At 50.0% G+C, this 21,596-nt stretch overlaps 1 protein-coding gene across 1 annotated transcript in view; it reads left to right on the top strand.

Moving 5' to 3' along the window:
- The window catches only part of LOC147086596 (ubiquilin-4-like), a 47,090-nt gene extending 40,035 nt beyond the window's left edge, over positions 1-7,055 (top strand). The window contains exon 10 of the mRNA XM_085978279.1: positions 1-7,055. Coding sequence (XP_085834405.1) covers positions 1-144 — 144 coding nt within the window. The 3' untranslated portion in view covers positions 145-7,055.
- Positions 7,056-21,596: the final 14,541 nt, after the last annotated feature.

The raw sequence follows: 21,596 nt of genomic DNA, 5'->3' as shown, positions 1-21,596 counted from the left end.
CCCGAAGTGCGATTTCAGCAACAACTGGAGCAGCTCAGCGCGATGGGTTTCATTAACCGGGAGGCCAACCTTCAGGCGCTGATCGCCACCGGAGGAGACATAAACGCTGCTATCGAGAGACTCCTGGGCTCGCAGCCCTCTTAAAACACGAGACACGCAGGAAGGGAAGCAACACCCCCGTCTGTCGTTCTCACCATTTATTTTATTCTGCAGCGGGAGAGCGGGCTCCTCAGAAGGATAGTAACTGACATTTAAGTCAAAGTGATTTAAAAACACACACACAAAAAAAAGCTCGTTCGAACTCATCTCCACCCTTTCCAGTACGTATCGTCCAGTGCTTAATTGAAAAAAAAACACACAAACAATTGTCCTGTTGAGTTGTAAAGATGGAACAAAGAAACACACACTTGCTGTACAGCATTTGTTGGCCTGTTTTACCCCCCCCCCTCCTCGCCCACCTCCCACTTTGCTTCTGTGTTCTGTATCTGCTACAAGAGCCTGGATCCAGTGGTTTAAAAAAAAAAAAAATGTGAACATAACATAAAAGAGTAACATTGCTAACGGTTTGACTCACTCTCCTCATTTGAAAGCATTTCCCACTCCCCCCCCCCCCCCCCCCCCCCCGCCTCCCCTTGCACCTTAGCAGCTCTGTCCCTGTCTCGGCGGACAGCTCGTGTCCCACAGCCGGATCGGCTTTGCAGTCGCCGTGCCTCCTCCGTGCGCGGAGGCCCGTGGGTATCAGCCAGGTTTTGACGACGGATTTCTCGCTACTGCGATGTGTGGGGACGGGCTGGACTGTGGTTATCTCAATGCAGGGTCTTCGCCTCTCGTGTGAGGGCCGGGGGAGGTGGAGGGAGGGCGTTTAACTCCCCCCTATTTATCAAAAAGTCTCTTGTTTATACTTCGATCGATGTATATTTTCTGTCTTACTAACATTTCTGTTGCTTCTTAACATAGGAACAAGAGGAGGCCACTCAGCCCCTCGAGCCTGCTCCGTCATTCAATTAGATCATGGCCGATCTGTATCTTAACTCCATCTACCCGCTTTGGTTCCGTAATACCCTCATCCAACAAAAATCTATCAATCTCCGTTTTGATATATCAATTGACCCCCAGCCTCAACAGCTTTTTGGGGAGAGAGTTCCCGATTCCCACCCCTCTTTGTGTGAAGAAGTGCTTCCTGACATCACCCCTGAACGGCCGGGCTCTAATTTTAAGGTGACGCCCCCCCTTGTTCTGGACTGCCCCCACCAGAGGAAATAGTTTCTCTTTCTCTCTACCCGATCAACTCCTTTAATCATAAACACCTCGATCAGATCACCCCTTAATCTTCTAACTCGAGGGAATACAAGTCAAGACCGTGCAACCTGAAAATATAATAGAATAGTCAGCACAGATATCAAAAGCGTTGATCATGCTTCACCGACCTTACTGAATTCTTTGACGAAGTAACAGAACAGGAAGACAAGGGTAATGTAGTAGATGTAATATATTTAGATTTCCAAAAGGCCTTCGATAAGGTACAGTAGAGTAGGCTCAGGACTAAGGTCAGAATATGTAGAGTCAGGGGGACAAGGAGCAGATTGGTTAGCAAGCTGGCTATAAAACAAAAGAGAGAGTAGGGGTTAAAGGTAGTTATTCGGAATGGCAGATGGTGGGAAGTGGTGTTCCACAGGGATCGGTGTTGCGACCACTGTTGTTCACTGTTTACATAAACCATTTGGACTCGGGAATCAGAAGTACAATTTTAAAATTTGCGGATGACACCAAATTTTTGGGGGGGTGGGCTGTAGTTAATAGAGAGGAGGACTGCGCCAGAATACAGGAAGACATTAATAAACTTGCAAAATGGGCGTGCAATTGGAAAATGAACTTCAATATAGATAAGTGTGAGGTAATACATTTTGGTCGGAAGAATAAGGAGACCATATACCACTTGGAAAATAAGGGTCTAAATGGGGTCGAGGAGCAGAGGGATCTGGGGGTCGAGATTCACAAATCACTAAAAGTAGCGACACAGGTTAATAAGGCCAGGAAAAAGCATTTCTCGAGGATTGAATTGAAAAGCAGGGAAGTTGTGTTAACAAATCGAACCTTGGTTAGACCACACTTGGAGTTACTGTGCACTGTTCTGGTCTGGTTAGAGCACACTGGGAGCACGGTGCACAGTTCTGGTCTGGTTAGACCACACTTGGAGCACTGTGCATAGTTCTGGTCTGGTTAGACCACACTTGGAGCACTGTGCATAGTTCTGGTCTGGTTAGACCACACTTGGAGCACTGTGCATAGTTCTGGTCTGGTTAGACCACACTGGGAGCACTGTGCACAGTTCTGGTCTGGTTAGACCACACTTGGAGCACTGTGCACAGTTCTGGTCTGGTTAGACCACACTTGGAGCACTGTGCACAGTTCTGGTCTGGTTAGACCACACTTGGAGCACTGTGCATAGTTCTGGTCTGGTTAGACCACACTTGGAGCACTGTGCATAGTTCTGGTCTGGTTAGACCACACTGGGAGCACTGTGCATAGTTCTGGTCTGGTTAGACCACACTGGGAGCACTGCACAGTTCTGGCCTGGTTAGACCACACTGGGAGCACTGTGCACAGTTCTGGTCTGGTTAGACCACACTCGGAGCACTGTGCACAGTTCTGGTCTGGTTAGACCACATTTGGAGCACTGTGCACAGTTCTGGTCTGGTTAGAGCACACTTGAAGCACGGTGCACAGTTCTGGTCTGGTTAGACCACACTTGGAGCACTGTGCACAGTTCTGGTCTCCATATTATAAAAAAGATGTAGAGGCACTGGAGAAGGTGCAAAAAAGATTTACTAGAATGATGGCCAGAACTGAGAGGTTATAATTATCAGGAAAGACTGAACAGGCTGGGGCTCTTTTCTCTCTGAGAAGGCTGAGGGGTGACCTGATCGAGGTCTTCAAGATGATGAAAGGGTTCGATAGGGTCGACGTAGAGAAGATGTCTCCACTTGTGGGGGAGACCAGAACTAGGGGCCGTCAATATAAGAGAGTCACTAATAAATCCAATGGGGAATTCAGGAGAAACTTCTTTACCCAGAGAGTGGTGAGAATGTGGAACTCGCTACCACAGGGAGTGGTTGAGGCGAATAGTGTAGATACATTTAAGGGGAAGCTGGATAAACACATGAGGGAGAAAGGAATCGAAGGATAGGGTGATGGTGTGAGATGAAGAGGGGCGGGAGGAGGCTGGTGTGGAGCATAAACACCGGCACGGAGCAGATGGGCCGAATGGCCTGTTTCTGGGCTGCAAATACTGTGTAACTTGTCCAATGTTCCCGTTAATTTTTTTTCGGGTGTGCTGCCCATTCAGAATTCCACGCATGCGCGGGTTTCCTATTTAAAAGCCGGTGAGCCGGCTGCGCGGGAGCTGCGGAGCGCTGCGTGGCCGTGTTATAGGGAACATTGCACCTGATTTAACCCTCTTCGCTCCTGGGAGGTGCTGCCTGTCCCTCGTTTTTTTGTTCCTGTCCCCTCATTTTCTCACCCCCCCCCCCCCCCCACCCCCGAATTCCTCGTCCAAAAGCGTTATTCTTCCCGCGCCAACCCAAACGGTGATTGCCGGCCTGCTATTCGACCGCGGAGGGCCTCGCAGTTCCCAGCTCAGGCCACCGGGTGGTGACCAGGCGCACGGAACCCTGGCGGGTTGTCCTCCCTTTGCCCAAAGCCAAGGGGGGGCCACTCAGGCTGACAGGCGCTAACCGGCGGAGATTAACTCGCTCCGCGCAGGCTGGCACTCGGTCCTGGCTGTACGCGGGCCTTGGCCCACTCGGGGATCTATTAGTTTTGAGCATCAGGCTCTCCCCTCTCCCCAAACCACACTCGCAGGTAAGGTGCGCTCTGAGCTTTCCTCTCCTCGCTCGCTTCCACAAGAATCAACAGCGTGGACCGCCGCCCATGAAAACAGCTGCACGGGTAAGTGTAGAGCGCGTGAACGCCTCTCGCACGCAATATTCCCGTGAAAACCGTCGGGGGTCGTTCATTGTACGCCATTCCGCTTCTCCCCCGAAAGCAAAGTTTGATTTCATCCTGTTGAAGTCATTGCAATTGCAAATTAGAGGTGAGAGGAGTATCAACAACCTGCATTGATCTAGTGCCTTTAACGTAGTAAAACGTCCCAAGGGGCTTCACGGGAGCGATTATCAGACAATTTGACACCGAGCCACATCAGGAGATATTAGGACAGGTGACCAAAAGCTTGGGTCAAAGAGGTCGGTTTTAAGGGGAGGAGAGAGAGGCGGAGAGGTTTAGGGAGGGAATTCCAGAGCTCGGGGCCCAGGCGGCTGAAGGCGCGGCCGCCAATGGTGGAGCGATGGAAATCGGGGGATGCTCAAGAGGCCGGAATTGGAGGAGCGCAGAGATCGCGGAGGGGTTGTGGGGCTGGAGGAGGTTACAGAGATGGGGGGGTGGGGGGCGGCGAGGAGGCCGTGGAGGGGATTTGAAAACGAGATGAGTGTTTTAAAATTGAGGAGCTGCCGGACCGGAAGCCAATGTAGGTGAGCGAGCACAGCGGGAGTGATGGGCGATGTGCCCCTGCAGCTCTCACGCGGCCAGCTCACCAGCCTTTGAATAGGCAAAACAGCGCATGTTTTGAATGGGCCGCACCCCCCCAAAAAAATTAGAAGGAACATTGCTGATGAGTGAGCGGCACTTGGTGTGAGTTAGGATACAGGGCAGCAGAGCTTTAGAATTGATGTTTAAAATGCTGCTCCCACAAGTGACTAGAAACTTGTAACTGAACTGTGGCTCGTGTGCGCAAGACCGACCAGGCTCAGAAGCAGTTGGTGTTCAGCAAGGCGCCTCACCCTGGCTTGGTAAGGGCAAGGGCTAAGGCAGCATTGGTACCTTCGCAACGCTTGTCTCAGTTGAGATCAGTAAACATTCCAGATTGGGCAAGGATCCTTGGGGGGGTCTTGCTGCTCAGCGGCTCTAGGATGTGAGCCCCGTAATCCAGGCCGACACTCCCATTGCCAGCCCTTCGGGGGGGGCGGAGCGCCACACTGTCTGAGGCGCCGTCTTTCAGGTGAGACGATAAGCCGAGGCCCCCGTCTGCTCCTCTCGGCTGGATGTAAAAGAGCCCCCCACGGCCACTGTTTCGAAGAGGAGCTCTCTCCGTAGTCCTGGCCAGTATTCCTCCCTCAACCAACTCTGCCAAGAAATGCGGTGTGTGGGATCTTGATGTGTGCAAAATGGCTCAAGTATTTGCCAGCAGAACAACAATGAGTGCACTTTCAAGTAATTCACTGTATGCGAATGGCCCTGGGAGACTCCAGAAATGTGATGTGGTGCTGTATAAATGGTTACTTTTATATTGGTTACAATTGAGCCAGATCCCAGCCTTGTCTAATTTCAGACTCTGCGACAGCAGGGCACCTTGTACTGGGGCTTGACCTTGCTGTAGGGTCCCTACTAGGACGATAATCTCAATGATCAGACCCCTCCCGAACTAGAATAATGGACACCAGAGAGTGCTCCTGACGCAGGCTGGCACAGTGGGTTGGACACTGACCTTTCACCTGCAGGACCTAGGTACAAACCCAGACCAGACTGCCAGGCTGCACGCTACCTCTGGCTGTAAGGGTTCTGTCATTTGTTACTCCCGATATCTGATGTTGGAAATGGCGCGTTCGGACAGTGCAGAGGGAGCTTTACTCTGTATCTAAACCGTGCTGTACCTGCCGTGGGAGTGTTTGATGGGACAGCGTAGAGGGAGCTTTACTCTGTATCTAAACCGTGCTGTACCTGCCGTGGGAGTGTTTGATGGGACAGCGTAGAGGGAGCTTTACTCTAACCTGTGCTGTACCTGCCCTGGGAGTGTTTGATGGGAGAGTGTAGAGGGAGCTTTACTCTGTATCTAACCCCTGCTGTACCTGCCCTGGGAGTGTTTGATGGGACAGTGTAGAGGGAGCTTTACTCTGTATCTAACCTGTACCATACCTGCCCTGGGAGTGTTTGATGGGACAGTGTAGAGGGAGCTTTACTCTGTATCTAACCTGTGCTGTACCTGCCCTGGGAGTGTTTGATGGGAGAGTGTAGAGGGAGCTTTACTCTGTATCTAACCCGTGCTGTACCTGCCCTGGGAGTGTTTGATGCCCTGAGAGCAGGCACCTTGCTGAACACGGGAATAAGGTGTTACTGGCTGGAATTTTCTCCCCCCTCAAACCCCGTGCTTCTTTAATGGAGTCTGTGCCAGTAGCCCTCCCGCACTTCACGTGCTCATTATACACGTTTGAGCCTCGGGGGTGAGTGCTGTTGAACTGGGGGTGGAGGGGGGTCGAGCCCGGTCCTGTGCTCACCCAGTGGCATTAGACCACTTTCCACATAGAGTTCACTGGATGGTGCTCGAGGACAGCAGCCTGACCTCGGCTGAGACCCGCTAGCCCGCGCAGGCAGACGGTGGAACGCGGCGCCCTCGTGTTCTGCGTGTCTGAGAGCCGCATCAGATGCTGTCAGCGGAGCTCTCGGCCTCTGAGGGGCTAATCATTTCCAAATAAATGGCCCGGATTTTGCGGTTAGCGGGGAAGGAGCGGCCACTCATTACGCTTACAGCTGCTCACAGACATTTTGTGGGCTTTTGCGCGGCAATGTGTTAACTGGAGAGCCATTTCAGCGCGCCGCGCTCCACGGTGTTCTGGGACCTGTGAGAACAGGGCAAAAATATATTCAAGAAGGAGTTGGATATATTTCTTGAGGCTAAAGGGATCAAGGGATATGGGGAGAAAGCAGGGACAGGGTACTGAGTTTGGATGATCAGCCATGATCTCATTGAATGGCGGAACAGGCTCGAGGGGCCGAATGGCCTACTCCTGCTCCTATCTTCTATGTTAAAACAGCAGCGTGGCACTTCAACCAATCAGAGTGAAGAATGCACTCCAGGAAATGTGTTAGAATATTTAATTCAATGTAAAAGTACAGAAAAGAGGGAACGATGGGATTGAGAGAGAGAGAGGAGACAGTAAAAATGAAAATAAATTAATTTGATGTTTTTAAATCTGCAATAATTAAAACCTGCAAGAATGAGACTCCGCACTTCTTTTAAAAGTACATGTTCAGTGCCAAAGATGATGTTTGGTAGTAAGTTAGACATCACTAATTTTCCCTGTCGTTTTTCTCGGCGGCGCACTTCCCCTTTAATGGGCCCTTCACAATGCCCCGCACGGGCAGTTTGTGCGCTGAAAGGCTGGCGGCATGCGTTCCCTGGTGGGCCGCGCAACTTGAAGCGGGCATTGCTTAGCAGGCCGTTAAACTTTCACCTACACTTGAATGGGGACAAGCCCTAGCTTTTTCTGGCCTGTTTAAGTCGGCGAGTCCCGCAACTTGGCGCCCTTTTTGAACGTGGGGCGAGCTACCGGTGTGGCGGCAACTTGTGGAGGGGCGGGGCAACCCGGGCCGCAGCTTTCCTGATTTCCGCTTTTAACTGCGCGCGTGTGGGCGCTGGGAGTTGATGTCCGATTTACTCCCGTCGTAGCGCTGGGCGCTGATCTACGATCACCCGGTGCGGAGGGGAGCCGGCAGGTTGGAGGACCTCCTCGTGGGTCTGCTCCTGGGCCTGGCTAAAAAAGCCATCAATTGGTCCAGGCAGCGGGCAGTCGAGGGGGTCGTTCAGCCAGATTGCCTGTCTCTCTTCCGCGGCCATGTTCGCGCCCGGGTGGCCCTGGAGATGGAGCATGCGGTGTCCGCCGGCACGCTTGAGTACTTCCGCTTCCCCCGCTGGAGCACACGCGGTCTTCGACGCTGGTTCTGAGAGTCCATTCGCCCAGTGAAGCCCCCGACCACAAACCCCCCCCCCCCAACCAGGTCGACGTGGCATATTTCAGCTGATTGCAACTGTTTGGGGGGGAGGGGGGTGGTGAAGTTGTGGCCACAATCTCGGGTGCACAGGCACCTGGGCGGGAGGGGGGAGGTCAGAAGAATCCAGTGTTAATCGCCTGTGCGTGCAGCAGCCGGCAGTCGATTGAAGCTTGGACCCCTCCGCCCCCCCCAGGTTTGTTTCTCCTCTTCCTCCTCCTGCTGCTGCAGTTACTTTCAGTTTAAATCCGGCTTAATTCAGTCACTGACAGCAGCGCCAGGACACCCCTGTGTGGCTTCTGTTGACGGCTGGTCACAGATCCTGTGGAACTGTGAGCAGATTGATGCCAAGGTCAAAGCAAGACCCAAGAGCATTACATCAAAGAATGGCTCCTTTCATGGCAATCCCAGTCTTTGTGGGGCCCCTATTCCAGTCACAGACTGATTGCGCCGATTTATCCAGGTTTTGCGTTCAGGCTAATGCTAACGTGTGGAAACTTGAGCCTAATTTCACCTCGCCAAAATTCCGGCGCACTGTCCTGCCCAATTTGCTGATTGCAGCCCTAGCAGAACTTCTGTGCCAATCTGTTTTTGTTATGTTGGTTGAGGGATAAATATTGGCCCAGGACACCGGGGAGAACTCCCACTGCTTTTCACAGAATCCCCACAGTGCAGATAGAGGCCATTTCGGCCCATCGAGCCTGCACCGACACATATCCCACCCTATCCCCGTAACCCCACGTATTTAATCCCCTAACACTAAGGGTCAATTTATCATAGCCAAATCAACCTAACCACATCTTTGGACTGTGGGAGGAAACCGGAGCATCCGGAGGAAACCCATGCAGACACAGGGAGAATGTGCAAACTCCACACAGTCACCCGAGGCCAGATTTGAACCCGGGTCCCTGGCGCTGTGAGGCAACAGTGCTAACCACTATGCCACCGTGCCCCCTTTTCTTCCAATAGTGGCTGCAGGATCTTCTACATCCACCTGAGAGGGCAGACGGCCCCTCCGACAGCGCGGCGCTCCCTCGGCACCGCCCCTCCGACAGCGCGGCGCTCCCTCGGCACCGCCCCTCCGACAGCGCGGCGCTCCCTCGGCACCGCCCCTCGGGCAGCGCGGCGCTCCCTCGGCACCGCCCCTCGGGCAGCGCGGCGCTCCCTCGGCACCGCCCCTCGGGCAGCGCGGCGCTCCCTCGGCACCGCCCCTCGGGCAGCGCGGCGCTCCCTCGGCACCGCCCCTCGGGCAGCGCGGCGCTCCCTCGGCACCGCCCCTCGGGCAGCGCCGGCCTAGATTATGGGGCTCAAGCCTGTGGAGCGGGACTCGAACCCGCGACCTGAATCAGAGGTGGGAGTGCTGCCCACTGAGCCACAGCTGACACCGTGAGGGTGGGAGCAGATATAACAACAGACTGGCGACACACTGATAACCTGACATTGCTTCCCTGGCAGATTCCACCTGCAAAAAGAACCGCTTGAAATCGGGGGGCCTTGCTCCAGTGCACGCTAAGGTTTAGATCGCTCTCTGCCTGACGTTCATTGCGCAGTGCCCTGGTGTCTGGGAGAGAGAGACCCACAAAGGTTTACAGTGCAAGAGGAGGCCATTTGGCCCATCACCTCTGTCAGCTGTGTGCCACAGCAGTGCAATTATATAGGGCCCTGGTGAGACCACACCTGGAGTATTGTGTGCAGTTTTCGTCTCCTTACCTAAGGAAGGATATACTTCCCATAGAGGGAGTGCAACGAAGGTTCACCAGACTGGTTCCTGGGATGGGGGGATTGTCCTATGAGGAGAGATTGAGTAGACTAGGCCTATATTCTCTAGAGTTTAGAAGAATGAGAGGTGATCTCATTGAAACATACAAAATTCTTACAGGGCTTGACAGGGTAGATGCAGGGAGGATGTTTCCCCCTGGCTGGAGAGTCTAGAACCAGGGGTCACAGTCTCAGGATAAGGGGGCGGCCATTGAGGACTGAGATGAGGAGGAATTTTCTTCACTGAGGGCGGTGAATCTTTGGAATTCTCTACCCCAGAGGGCTGTGGAGGCTCAGTCGTTGAGTATATTCAAGACAGAGATCGATGGATTTTTTTTTATTAAGGGCTATGGGGATCGTGCAGGAAAGTGGAGATGAGGTGGAAGATCAGCCATGATCTTATTGAATGACGGAGCAGACTCGAGGAGCCGAATGGCCGACTCCTGCTCCTGTTTCTTATGTTCTTATGTTATGTTCTTGTATCTAATCCTACTATTAAAGGAACAGGAGGAGGCCATTCAGCCCCTCGAGCCTCTTCCGCCATTCAATGAGATCACGGCTGACCTGTATCTGAACTCCATCCACCCACCTTGGTTCTGTAACCCTCGATCCCCTTACCCAACAAAGACCCATCAATCTCCATATTGAACTTTTCAAATTGACCCCCACCCGGCCTCAACAGCTTTTTGGGGGGGGGAGAGTTGCAGATTTCCACCCCCCTTTGTGTGAAGAAGTGCTTCCTGACATCACCCCTGAACGGCCTGGCTCTAATTTTAAGGTGACGCCCCCCCCCCCTTGTTCTGGACTCCCCCCACCAGAGGGAATAGTTTCTCTCTCAACCCGATCAACTCCTTTAATCATCTTCAACACCTCGATTGGATCACCCCTTAATCTTCTAAACTCGAGGGAATACAAGCCCAGTCTGTGCAACCTGTCCTCGGAATTTAACCCTTTTAGCGCCCCAGGTATCATTCTGGTGAATCTGCGCTGCTCCCCCTCAAGGCCAGTAGATGCCCATGATTCGAGCTTTATATAAACAGGAACATAACTTCCGCCCCTTTGTAGTCCAGCCCTCCTTGGGCTAATGGCCAACATGCCAATAGCCTTTTTAATTCTTTGTCCCTGTCCACTAGGATAGTGATTTCTGTACTTGGATCACTAAATCTCTCTGCTGCTTAGACATGACGCCCTTTACAAATCCCACAGGCCTGTCCCTTGCTCTGCTTTGAATATCCCCTTCAATAGATGCAGTGATCCCTGGCTCAACCACTCCCTGTTTAAAGTATTCCTCGGTCCAAAAACCCTCTTGGAACTTTTCTCCCACGCCCCCCTCTCCTCATTCAATGGAGAGGAGCAAGGAACAATTCAGAGTGGAACTTCTAAACTGGAATAGGGCTAACTTCAATGGGATGCGAAAGGATCTAGCCAGAGTAAAATGGAACCAAAGACTGACAGGAAAAACTGTAACAGAACAATGGGTGATCTTTAAGGAGGAGATGTTCCAAGAACAGGCTAGGTACATTCCAACAAGAGGGAAGGGTAAGGGATCCAAAGCAAGGGCTCCTTGGATGACGAGGGAGACAGAGAAGATGATGACACAAAAAAAAGAGGGTGTATGATGAATGTCAGGTGAATTCTTCAAGGGAGAACCAGACCAAATACAATAAGTTGAGAGGGGAAGTGAAGATGAAAATAAGATTGGCAAAGAGAGAATGAGAGTAGAATGGCGGTTAACATGAACAGGAACCCAAAAATCTTCTACCGGCATGTAAACAGTAAGCGGGTAGTAAGAGGCAGGGTGGGACAAAGAAGGTGATATATGCTTAGATGCACTGGGCAAGGCTAGAATACTCAACGAGCACTTTATATCGGTGTTTACTAAGGAGGTGGATGCTGACAAAATATCAGTAGAAATGAAAAAGGTAGAAGCAATGGAAGGGGTGAAAATTGATGGACAGGATGTACTAGAAAGGTTGGGTATGCTTAGAGTGGATAAGTCGCCTGGTCCAGATGGTTTGCATCCCAGGTTGCTAAGGGAATTGGGGGAGGAGATAGCGGAAGGGCTTGCCATAATTTTCCAATCTTCCCCAGATGTGCGGGGGAGGTGCCTGAGGATTGGAAATTGGCAAATGTGACACCATTGTTCAAGAAAGGGTGTAAGGACAATCCTAGTAACTACAGGCTGGTCAGTTTATCATCAGTGGTGGGTAAAGTTTTAGAAACAATAATCAAGGAAAAAATTAACGGGCACTTGGAGAGGTTTAAGCTAATTAAGGAGAGCCAACACGGATTTGTAAAAGGCAGATCGTGTTTGACGAATTGTATTTTTTGATGAAGTAACAGGAACGATTGATGAAGGGAATGCAATGGATGTTGTCTACATGGATTTTCGGAAGGCGTTTGACAAAGTACCACATAGAAGGCTGGTTAACAAAATTGAGGCTCATTGAATAGGTGGGTCAGCGGCAACTTGGATATGGAACTCGGAGGTCGAACTCCAAACCCTCGTCAACGCCTTCACCAAAGCGTCCGAGAGCATGGGCCTTATACTAAACATCCGTAAGACAAAGGTCCTCTACCAACCTGCCCCCGCCACACAGTACTGCCCCCTGATTATGAAAATCCACGACAAGGCCTTGGACAATGTGGACCACTTTCCATACCTCAGGAGCCTACTGTCAACAAGGGCAGATGTCGATGACGAAGTCCAACACTGCCTTCAGTGTGCCAGTGCAGCCTTCGGTCACCTGAGGAAGAGAGTGTTTGAAGACCAGGACCTCAAACCCAGCACCAAGCTCATGGTCTACAGAGCAGCAGTGATACCCGCCCTGCTGTATGCCTCAGAGACATGGACCATGTACAGCAGGCACCTCAAAGCACTGGAGAGGTACCACCAACGCTGCCTCCGCAAGATCCTGCAAATCCATTGGCCGGATAGGCGCACCAACGTCGGTGTTCTCGCTCAGGCCAACATCCCCAGCATTGAAGCTTTGACCACACTTGATCAGCTCCGATGGACAGGTCACATTGTCCGCGTGCCCGATACGAGACTCCCAAAACAAGCGCTCTACTCGGAGCTCCGACACAGCAAGAGAGGCTCATGGGCAGAAGAAACACTCCAAGGACAGCCTTAAAGTCTCCTTGGAAAAAGTGCAACATCCCCACTGACACCTGGGAATCCCTGGCCCAAGACCGCACAAAGTTGAGGAGAAGCATCCGAGAAGGCACCGAACACCTCGAGTCTCTTCGCCGGGAGCAAGAGGAAGCCAAGCGCAAACAGCAGAAGGAGCGCACGTCAACCCAAGCACCCCACCCACCCGCCGTCTGCCCCACCTGTGACAGAGACTGTAGGTCCCGCATTGGACTCATCAGTCACCTGAGAACTCATTTTTAATGTGGAAGCAAGTCATCCTCGGTTCCGAGGGACTGCCTAAGAAAGAAGGAGGATAAGGAATTGGCTTAAGGATAGAAAACAGCGAGTTGTGATAAATGGCTGTTGTTCAGACTGGAGGATGGTAGACAGTGGTGTCCCCAAGGGTCAGTGCTGGGGCCACTGCTTTTTTTATATATGTAAATGACCTAGATATTGGAATACAGTAGAATTTCTAAATTTGTCGATGTCACCAAACTTGGGGGTGTGGCAAACAGTGAGGATGATGCCAATCGACTGCAACAGGACATAGAAAGGCTAGCAGAATGGGCAGACAAGTGGCAGATGGAATTTAATACAGAGAAGTGTGAGGTGATGCATTTTGGCAGAAGGAACAGGGAGAGGCAATATACACTTAATGGCACAGTTTTGAAGAGTGTGCAGGGACAGAGGGACCTGGGAGTTAATGTGCATAGGTCCCTGAAGGTGGCAGGACATATTGAGAGAATGGTTAGCAAAGCAGATGCGATCTTGGGCTTCATAAATAGAGGCATTGAGTACAAAAGCAGAGAAGTTATGCTGAACCTCTATAAAGTGCTGGTTAGGCCACAGCTGGAGTATTGCATCCAGTTCTGGTCACCACACTTTAGGAAGGATGTAAAGGCCCTTCAGAGGGTGCAGAGGAGATTTACCAGAATGGTTCCGGAGATGGGGGATCTTAGCTACAAGGACAGGTTGGAGAAGCTGGATTTGTTTTCATTAGAGCAAAGGAGGTTGAGGGGTGACTTGATCGAGGTGTACAAGATTATGACGGGTTTGGATAGGCTAGACGGGGAAAGGCTGTTCCCACTAGTTGATGGTACAAGGACTAGGGGACACAGATTTAAGGTTTTGGGCAAGAGATACAGGGGGGGACGTGAGGAAAAACTTTATTACACAGCGAGTGGTGAGGACCTGGAGCTCGCTGCCGACGGAAGTGGTGGAAGCGGAGACACTCGATGTTTTCAAGGGGAGACTGGATAGGCACTTGAGGGAAATAAACTTGCAGGGCTATGGGGATAGAGCGGGGGAATGGGACTGACTGGATCGCTCTACAGAGAGCCGGCACGGACTCGATGGGCCGAATGGACTCCTAATTCATGAAGTAAAGGATGGTATCAAATTGAAAACAAAGGCATACAATATTGCCAAGATTGGGAGGCCAGAGGATTGGGACATTTTTAAAAACCAGCAAAGGATGACTAAAAAAAAAGAGAAGATGAATTATGAGAGTAAACTGGCAAGAATATTAAAACAAAGTAAGAGCTTCTACAGGTATATAAAAAGGAAGAGAGTAGCTAAAGTGAACGTTGGTCCCTTAGAGGATGAGAATGGGGAATTAATAATGGGGAACGGGGAAATGGCAGAGACTCTGAACAAATATTTTGGATCTGTCTTCATGGTAGAAGACACTAACAACATCCCATTGATGGATAATCAAGGGGCCACAGGGAGGGGGGAACTAAAGACAATCGCCATCACTAAGGAAATAGTACTTGGTAAAATAATGGGACTAAAAGACGACAAGTCCCCTGGACCAGATGGCCTGCATCCCAGGGTCTTAAAAGAAGTGACTGCAGAGTTAGTGGATGCATTGGTTGCAATATAACAAAATTCCCTGGACTCTGGAGAGGTCCCAGTGGATTGGAAAACCGCAAATGTAATGCCCCTATTTAAGAAAAGAGGGAGACAGGCAGCAGGAAACTATAGACTAGTTAGCCTAACATCTGTCATTGGGAAAATGCTGGAGTCCTTCATTTGGAAAATCATAACGCAGTCAAGCAGAGTCAGCATGGTTTTAGGAAAGGGAAATCATGTTTAACAAATTTGCTGGTGTTCTTTGAGGATATAACGAGTAGGGTGGACAAGGGTGAGCCAGTGGATGTGGTGTATTTGGATTTCCAGAAGGCATTTGATAAGGTGCCTCATAAAAGGTTACTGCATAAGATAAGCGCTCATGGAGTTGGGGGTAATATATTAGCATGGATAGAGAATTGGCTGACTAACAGAAAGCAGAGTCGGGATAAATGGGTCAGTTTCCGGTTGGCAAACGGTAACTAGTGGGGTGCCACAGGGATCGGTGTTGGGGCCTCAACTATTTACAATCTACATTAATGACTTGGATGAAGGGACCTAGTGTAATGTAACTAAGTTTGCGGATGATACAAAGATGGGTGGGAAAGCAAGTTGTGCAGAGGGCTCAAAGGATCTGAAAAGGGATATAGACAGGCTAGGTGAGTGGACAAACATTTGGCAGATGGAGTATAATGTGGGAAAGTGCGAGGTTATCCACTTTGGCAGGAAAAATAAAAAAGCAAATTATTATTTAAATGGAGAGAGACTACAAAATGCCACAGTTCAGAGGGACCTGGGGGTCCTTGTGCATGAAACACAAGTTAGCATGCAGGTACAGCAAGTAATCAATAAGGCAAATGGAATGTTGGCCTTTATTGCAAGGGGGTTAGAGCCATAGAGTTATACAGCACAGAAAGAGGCCCTTTGGCCCATCGCATCTGCGCCGGCCATCAAGCCCTATCTAATCTAATCCCATTTTCCAGCATTTGGTCCCTAGCCTTGTATGCTATGACGTTTCAAGTGCTCATCCAAATGCTTCTTGAATGTTGTGAGGGTTCCTGCCTCTACCACCCTTTCAGGCAGTGAGTTCCAGATTCCAACCACCCTCTGGGTGAAAATGTTTTTCCTCAAATCCCCTCTAAACCTCCTGCCCCTTACCTTGAAACTGTGCCCCCTGGTTATTGACCCCTCTACTAAGGGGAAAAGTTCCTTTCTATCTACCCTATCTATGCCCCTCATAATTTTGTACACCTCAATCAGGTCCCCCCTCAGCCTTCTCTGCTCCAAGGAAAACAACCCCAGCCTGTCCAGTCTTTCTTCATAGCTGAAGCACTCCAGCCCAGGTAACATCCTGGTAAATCTCCTCTGCACCCTCTCCAAAGCAATCACATCCTTCCTATAGTGTGGCGACCAGAACTGCACACAGTACTCCAGCTGTGGCCTTACCAGCATTTTGTACAGCTCCATCATAACCTAGTACGATAGCAAAATACTGCAGATGTTGGAAATCCGAATTAACAACAGAAAATGCTGGAAAAACTCAGCAGGTCAGGCAACATCCGTGGAGAGAAATTTGAGTTGACGTTTTGGGTCGAAACCCTTCTTCAAAACTGGAAAGAAAAGAAAATAGATTCCCACTCGGACCTCACCGTCCTTGGCCTCTTGTATTGTTCCACGGAAGCTCAACGTAAACTCGAGGAACAGCACCTCATCTTCCGATTAGGCACTCTGCAGCCTCAATATCGAGTTCAACAATTTCAGATCATAACCTCGGCCCCTATTAATTTTTTACTTGTAATTTTTCCACTCCTTTCCCCCCCCCCCTTCCTTTTGTTTCTCTCTCCCACCTGGCAGCAATCTCTTGCCCTGCCAGTACACTTCACACCTAATCTCAGCCTATTACCATCTCGTCTGGCTTCGAACACCTTTTATTGTCTCCTCTACTACTTTTGTCTTTTTCACTTCTTTTGTCCGATCGCAGCCCTGCCTTCGATCTATTTTCTTTTCTTTCCAGTTTTGAAGAAGGATTCGACCCGAAACGTCAACTCAAATTTCTCTCCACGGATGTTGCCTGACCTGCTGAGTTTTTCCAGCATTTTCTGTTGTTACTTCCATCATAACCTCCCTGCTCTTATATTCTATGCCTTGGCTAATGAAGGCAAGTATCCCATATGCCTTTTTAACCACCTTATCCACCTGTTCTGCTGCCTTCAGGGATCTATGAACATGCACACCACGGTCCCTCTGATCCACCCCACCAATTTTCCTGTCATCTGCAAACTTACTGATCATACCTTTTACATTCACATCCAAATCATTAATGTAGACCACAAACAGCAAGGGACCCAGCACCGATCCCTGTGGTACCCCACTGGACACAGGCTTCCAGTCACAAAAACAACCTTCCACCATCACCCTCTGCCTTCTGCCACTAAGCCAGTTTTGGATCCAATGTGCCAAGGCACCCTGGATCCCATGGGCTCTTACCTTCTTGACCAGTCTCCTATGTGGGACTTTATCGAAAGCCTTACTGAAATCCATGTAAACCACATCCACTGCACTACCCTCATCCACACACCTAGTCACCCCCTCGAAAAATTCAATCAAATTGGTCAGACATGATCTTCCCTTGACAAAGCCATGCTGGCTATCCCTAATTAATCCCTGCCTCTCCAAGTGGAGACCAATTCTGTCCCTCAGAATTTTTTCCAATAATTTCCCTACCACTGATGTTAGGCTCACTGGCCTGTAATTCCCTGATTTATCCCTACTACCCTTCTTGAATAATGGTACTATGTTAGCTGTTCTCCAGTCCTCTGGCACATCCCCTGTGGCCAGAGAGGTTCTGAAAATTTGTGTCAGAGCCCCTGCAATCTCCTCCTTTGCCTCACACAGCAGCCTGGGATACAGCTCGTCCGGGCCTGGGGATTTATCCACTTTTAAGCCTGCTAAAACCGCTTGTACCTCCTCCCTCTCGATGCTAATATGTTCAAGTATATCACAGTCCCCCTGCCTGATTTCTATGTCCACATCGTCCTTCTCCATAGTGAACACAGATGCAAAAAATTCATTTAAAACCCCACCTACATCCTCTGGCTCTGCACACAGTTTGCCACTTTGGTCCCTAATGGGCCCTACTCTTTCCCTAGTTATCCTCTTGCCCTTAATATACTTATAAAACACCTTAGGATTTTCCTTTATTTTGCTCGCCAGTGTTATTTCATGGCCCCTCCTCGTTGGAGTATAAAAGCAGGGAAGTCCTGCTACAACTGTACTGGACGTTGGTGAGACCACACCTGGAGCACTGCGTACAGTTTTGGTCTCATTTAAGGAAGGATATACTTACATTGGAGGCAGTTCAGAGACGATTCACTCGGTTAATTCCAGAGATGAGGGGGTTGACTTATGAGGAAAGGTTGAGCAGGTTGGGCCGATACTCATTGGAATTTAGAAGAATGAGAGGTGATCTTATTGAAACATATAAGATACTGAGGGGGCTCGACAGGGTAGATGCAGAGAGGATGTTTCCCCTCGTGGGGAAATCTAGAACTCGGGGCACAGTCTCAGAATAAAGGGTCGCCCTTTTAGAACTGAGATGAGGAGGAATTTCTTCTCTGAGGGTCGTAAATCTGTGGAATTCTCTGCCCCAGAGAGCTGTGGAGGCTGGGTCATTAAGGTGGAGATAGACAGATTTTTCAAGATAAGGGAGTGAAGGGTTATGGGGAGCGGGCGGGGAAGTGGCTTTGAGCCCAAGATCAGCCATGATATTGAATGGTGGAGCAGGCTCGAGGGGCCAAGTGGCCTATTCCTGCTCCTATTTCTTGTGTCCTTCTGTGCTGTTAGAGATATGACTCTAAGACCATCCAGGCCAAAGCAGCCCACTTGATTGGCACCCCATCCACCACCTTAAAACATTCACTCCCTCCACCACCGGCACACCGTGGCTGCAGTGTGTACCATCTACAAGATGCACTGCAGCAACTCGCCAAGGCTTCTTCGACAGCACCTCCCAAACCCGCGACCTCTTCCACCTAGAAGGACAAGGGCAGCAGGTGCATGGGAACACCACCACCTCCAAGTTCCCCTCCGAGTCACACACCATCCCGACTTGAAAATATATCGAGCCATTCCTTCATCGTCGCTGGGTCAAAATCCTGGAACTCCCTCCCTAACAGCACTGTGGGAGCACCTTCACCACACGGACTGCAGCGGTTCAAGAAGGCGGTTCACCACCACCTTCTCAAGGGGCAATTAGCGGATGGGCAATAAATGCCGGCCTTGCCAGCAAGACACACATACCGTAAATGTATTAAAAAACAAATCAGTTTTGAAGTCAGGCAGTGATGAAAATCTCCCCCAGTGTGTCGGCTGTGTTTATATGACTTGTTTTTTTTAATCCTACTATTAGTGTGTCAGAGCTGCAATTCCACATTGGCCCATTCTTAACCATTTTTTAGTTGCAATCAGGTTCTGGCTGATCCACATGTTCTGCACATTTATTTCTCTTCAGGCAAGTTTACAGGAATGTTGTTCTGTGAGAATAGATCTTGTTGCACAGCTTGTCACAGTCATGAGTGATGATTTGTGTAAAACATTACAAGGGCTCCATTGTCCCCTCAAGTTCATAGAATCTCTCAGCACAGGAGGAGCCCATTGTGCCTGTGCCGGCTCTTTGAAAGAGCTCTGCAATTAGTCCCACTCCCCCCCTGCTCTTTCCCCACAGCCCTGCACATTTTTCTTTTCAAGTATTTCTCCAATTTCCTTTTGAAAGTCACTATTGAATCTGCTTCCACCGCCCTTTCAGGCAGCGCGTTCCAGATCACAACAACTCGCTGCGTAAAAAAACATTCTCCTCGTCTCAGGATTCAGCAGGAGCCATATTGGGGTGGTCTTCTTGTGTTGATCAAATGTCTGAAATGCATCTTCTAATCTTAGCCTCTGGGTCAGAAGCTCGTGGGTTCGAGCCCCACTCCAGAGACTTGAGCCCATAATCCAGGCCGAGACTCCCGGTGCAGTGCTGTGGAAGTGATCCCTGGACCTCCCGCAGAAGCTCCAGGTAACTCGAACTATTGCGGAAGAGCCTGGAGTCATTTCAGAAAGAGGATGCTTTGGGTTTCAGTTCCTTTCTATGTTCTCTGTTTTGAAATTGTATGAATTAACAGCGGGGTTGGGGTTATTGTCTTTGGCCAGTCAGAAGCCTCTGAGCTGCTCCAGGGACCCCCGTGCGGTTTTGAAGTGCTCCCCTATTCCTGGTTCTGACCGCCGGACTTATTCGGTAGCGATGTAGACAGAAAAACGTGACTCGTGGTTTTGGGTGCAAAACAGACCAGTATTTATTGAAACAAAAGAAAGAAACAACTTAAAATGTAATCGATACAGCACTTATGCCTGGTACAGCACTTTTGCTTAATGCAGTACACTCAGTGTCCACTAGAGCGCTCCTTGCTCAGGGCAACACTCCTTTAAATACAGTACTTTAAAACAGCTACACAGTGTTCACCACAGCATTTCTCTGCTTGGTGCAACACCCCTTTTAAATAACCCCAGCCCCGCTATATTAATTCCTAAAAAATGTCGACCACGGCAGGACCCTTGGCAACGGTGTGTGATGTGGCAGACAATGGTTTGGGTCTGGAAAGAGCAGCAGTTATTGGGTTTCTTTTTATCCCACTGGTTTGTTTGTGGTTAGGTTCCCACAGGCTTGGGGAGGTTACCCGCAGGCTTAGGGAAGCCAGGGCAGAGAGTTGGGATAGGGAAAGGGAGGTTGAGGAATACCAGGCCAAGGTAGAACGCCTGGTAGTTCAGTTTAGTGAGGGCAAAAGCCACACGAGGCACGAGTCAGCGTACCTGAGGTGCCTAGTTGCAGAGGCCAAGAGCAATGAGATGAGGGTGTGGGAGGAGAATGCTCGCCTCATACAAGAATTAAAAGAGCAGGAGGAAAAGGTTAGGGAAGTAAAGGCAGCATATAAGCTGGCCTGCGAGCAAGGGTTTGAGGAAGCAGATCATGGCCCCTGTAGGGCAGAGATAGAAAGCCTGAATATGCATTTAAGGAGGGCAAAGGGGATGATTTGTCTGATCAGCCTGGAGGCAGGTCCGAGCTTTCAGGAGCTCTGGCAGCAAAGGGGGGTGGAGGATGAGGTGGTAGAGACAGAAATTCCCCCCCCCCCCCCCGGGTCAAGTCACTATTGGAGGCAGTGCGCTCTCTTCTGACTGGCCAGGGGAGCGTAGTGACCCCGTCTGCCCCATCCCACTCCCAGCAATGGCTAGAGTCAGTGCAGCCTGTTGACCCGTGTCCCTGCAAAAATGCTGAGGGGAGCAGGCCCTATGTTGAGCGCTCCTTGCTCAGGGCAACACTCCTTTAAATACAGTACTTTAAAACAGCTACACAGTGTTCACCACAGCATTTCTCTGCTTGGTGCAACACCCCTTTTAAATACAGTTTCAATACAGAACTCAGTGTTCACTATAGCACTTTCCTGCTAGTGCAACACCGTCTTACTTAAATACAGTTTCAATACAGAACTCAGTGTTCACTATAGCACTTCTCTGCTAGTGCAACACTGTCTTACTTAAAATAGGGGGGGGTGAAACGGACACAACGAGGGAAAATCGCCTAAAATCACAGTTCTAACAAAATTCCCACTTAATTCCCACCCCTATACCTATTCTAAGTTGCCTTGTGAAAGGCCAGAAAAATATATGCTCACCAATGAAAACGCCTTCTCCCTGCCCTGCGATCTTTGATCTTCACTGCCCCGAAGTAAAAAACACCCCAGTATTTTAAAAGTAAACTGCTGGTGTTCCACTTCTTTAGGCAGACTCCCACGTTGTAGAGGGCACAGAGGCGAGGCCAGAGAGAGAGAGATGGCTTCTGAGAAGCTATCTTTTATACCCCATTGGGGCCGAAACCTTTCCGCCCAGATCCGGATGTATCTGGGCTAAAACAAAAGGATCCAAACTGTCCTCATTGTCTGGAATGGGTTTGGATGAATTATCCATTCATTTAAACTGCTTTTCTTTTCAGTTGAAATGT

This window comes from Somniosus microcephalus, unplaced genomic scaffold (assembly GCF_052327205.1).
Source record: "Somniosus microcephalus isolate GS21.2 unplaced genomic scaffold, FLI_Smic_1.0 unresolved_chr7, whole genome shotgun sequence".
Classification (NCBI taxonomy): domain Eukaryota; kingdom Metazoa; phylum Chordata; class Chondrichthyes; order Squaliformes; family Somniosidae; genus Somniosus; species Somniosus microcephalus.
Note: the sequence above shows the minus strand (reverse complement) of the source record. Positions and strands in the feature narration are given on the sequence as shown.